Source organism: Teleopsis dalmanni, chromosome X (genome assembly GCF_002237135.1).
Source record: "Teleopsis dalmanni isolate 2A chromosome X, ASM223713v2, whole genome shotgun sequence".
NCBI lineage: Eukaryota > Metazoa > Arthropoda > Insecta > Diptera > Diopsidae > Teleopsis > Teleopsis dalmanni.
Window position 1 is genome coordinate 58,801,401 of NC_051848.1, and position 2,896 is coordinate 58,804,296.

Sequence of the window (2,896 nt, forward strand, 5' to 3'; positions counted from 1 at the left end):
TTTTCCAAATGTGTGTTCCAAACTAACTCGGTCTTAATGTGAAAATGCTTTTCGCGATACGGAAGAGAGAAATGCAAACAAATGTTTAAATATGCTATGTCGTAATCTTCTATATTAAAATGTTTATAGTTTATAGCAAAATTAACAAAACACAACAACAAATTATAATTGGTCAAAAGCCTTTTATAATTAATAAAGAGCTTGTACATTTGTTACACAATGTTTATATTGCGAACATTTTCTAATAAACTTAGCTGAAGGTAATTCCAAAACTTTTGCCCATTTTAACATGAGAAATTGAGCTCTGATAGCTGCTATTGAGCTCGAAGTCGACTTCCACCACCAAAGTTCGTAATGTATAATAAGGGATTTAAATAACGAACTTCGCAGGTGGAAGTCGACTTGGAGTACAAAACCAGTCACCAAAACTTACTTTGACGCATAAAAATAAGCGCAACAAAGTATGTTTCCACTGCTTACTTAGTAAGCTTAACTTACTAAGTAAATTTCGTTAACTATATAAAGACCTTCGGTGCTTTTTAACTTACTTGAAAATATAGTAAACAAAATTAGATCAAAATATAATAACATTTCTAGCTTCATGCTCATCAAAAAACGCATCAATTGTCAGAATGCAAACCTGAAACGATAACGTAAAGGTTTGACGTTTTGGAATCTAGTTTTGCAAAGTACGTTTACTAAAGTTTGTAATGTGTATACATGGTATGATGATGTATACATGGTATAAAAGTTTCTGTGATGCGACGCATAAATAAAATGCAACACTGAAAAAATTTTCAACATTTTAATAAAACTCAAGCTACAAGTCTCTTTTCATTGGCTTGTCTTTGACGTTTGCAACGTTCTTAAAATCTCGTGCATTAAAAAATTTAAAAAGTTAAAATATGGAAAATATTTCTTCCACTACAATGGAAAGTTTAGAAGACGTGAAGCAGGAGGAAATGGTAGAAAACCCTGAATCAGACTTACCGATTCCAGAGGCAGGTGATTTAATTATCAAGGACTCAACTCCTGTGCAAAATGTGGAGAACGTTCCAGAGGTGGCAAGTTCGGGTAAGCTATAATTTACTTTCTATTATCTAATTTTATTATTTAAAAGAATACTTTTTACTATTTAAATAAGCTGTTAAAAACGAAATAGACAAACCCCTAAAGCATCCTTGCCCTGAGAGGTACAATGTAGATATTAAAACGGTGTTCCCTGATTTTAAGGAAGGCGAACCTTTAAATATTTTCCTGGTAAGAAATAAAAACAACTAAAGAAATAAGATACAGTTTAAAAAAGTCTAATTAAATGCAAAAAACTTTTACAGCTTCAATACCGCTTGGCTCAGATAAATACTGAGATTATCAGATTATCTGAGCATACTGATGAACTACCAGGCACCAGTTCCAAGGACAGCTCTAAGAAAGCTGGTACACATCCAAACGAGTGTCGTTGGGACAAAACAGGCAGCTCTGGTGACGCTGGTGAAGAAGTTGTTGTGCCTTCAAACAAGTGTCGTAAGACCGAAAGTAGCAAGAATAGCACCTCTAAAGATAATGCTGAACTACCAAACGAGCGTCGTAAACGCATCGGTGGAATGTGTCTAAAAACTGATGTACCTAAAAAGAAGTGCAACATTGTAACAACTGTAGATAATTGTGAATCATCAAATAAACGTTGTAAGAAGACCAGTAACGCCTTAAAAGGTAATGGTGAAGCTCCAAAAACACGTCGCAGGAACACCAGCTCTGGAAAAACTGGTGCATCCCAGAAAACGCGCCGTAAGCGCACTAGTACTTATAATTATCAGGACTTCGAATATTATTAATATTTAAAAAAGTTTTGTGTACATTCCAATGTAATATTTTTAACTCTTCTTTTGAATATGTACACAATAAATATATGAAACTTTTTTTTTATGTCTAGATACTTTTATTTACTTCAAATTAGCAACTACGGTAAATACTACATGGCATGTTTTTTACAGCAAACTTTCTGATTACTTTTAAGTTTAAAAAATATTAGTCATTGAAACATACGATATATGGAACAATATATACACTCTCCTTGATTAAGTACTGAAATTAAATACTGTGAAGAATCATTAAATCATATATTACAGATGCCCAAAGCATGAAAATTGTTTACAATTAATACAACGTTTCTTTTTTGTAGTATTTTTTTTTTTACTATGTTGAGAATTTTTATCACGGAAAATATAGACCAGATAAAATATACAAATCATTCTAGCTCGTTAAGTTAACCTAATAGATTACACATATACATATGCAGTACTGTTGATCTCCACATCCTTTTTTAACAATTTGTCGTCATCGATATCGATACCAGCCAACACATCAAATGTATAGTTAAATAAGGATCATTTAAAGATCGCTGAATATATTAAAATAGGTAAAATTAACTAGTAACCAGCTGACTCTGTAGTAGCTAAATTTTGTTTATTCATTTTTTCAGAGATGAACATTTTTTGCTTGGTGGATATGTCAAGAAATTAAATTGTCACAGCTTTTTTTGTGGCAGTAAGCCTGCACATATAACTTTTGAAAGCCAATTTTATTCAGACATTAAGAATGTTTGATAGATTCTTCTGGAAGCCCTTGTTTTATGGCAAATGACAAATAGCCTTTGAAAAATATCTTAAAATCATATCTTAATAGTACTGCAAATGTACCGTGAAGAACAGTTGAATCATATTAATTTTTACAAAATAATTTTTTATTACAAGATAATAGATGACGCTGTATTAGAAAGAAACTATATTTTTATATTATTATTCCTTATTAGCAACAGAATAATATATACTAATGTAGTTTGAAAAATCTTATTCAAACGATTTATATTCAACAATTGCATTTATAGTCCTTTTTC

At 31.3% G+C, this 2,896-nt stretch overlaps 1 protein-coding gene across 1 annotated transcript; it reads left to right on the forward strand.

The window, feature by feature from the left end:
• The first annotated feature begins 835 nt into the window (after positions 1-835).
• On the forward strand, positions 836-1,851 carry LOC119661998. The gene is made up of 3 exons (XM_038071533.1): positions 836-1,074; positions 1,145-1,260; positions 1,335-1,851. Exons 1-3 carry the CDS (start codon positions 906-908, stop codon positions 1,833-1,835), a joined length of 786 nt encoding a protein of 261 aa, XP_037927461.1. The 5' UTR covers positions 836-905; the 3' UTR covers positions 1,836-1,851.
• Positions 1,852-2,896: the final 1,045 nt, after the last annotated feature.

What these genes read in the sequence shown, in the direction of transcription:
- LOC119661998 (XM_038071533.1), top strand. Translation starts at nt 906, where the DNA reads ATGGAAAATATTTCTTCCACTACAATGGAAAGTTTAGAAGACGTGAAG. An exon ending in TCCAGAGGTGGCAAGTTCGG is followed by an intron (nt 1,075 to 1,144) that starts GTAAGCTATAAT and finishes TATTTAAATAAG; the next exon opens with CTGTTAAAAACGAAATAGAC. An exon ending in AACCTTTAAATATTTTCCTG is followed by an intron (nt 1,261 to 1,334) that starts GTAAGAAATAAA and finishes AAACTTTTACAG; the next exon opens with CTTCAATACCGCTTGGCTCA.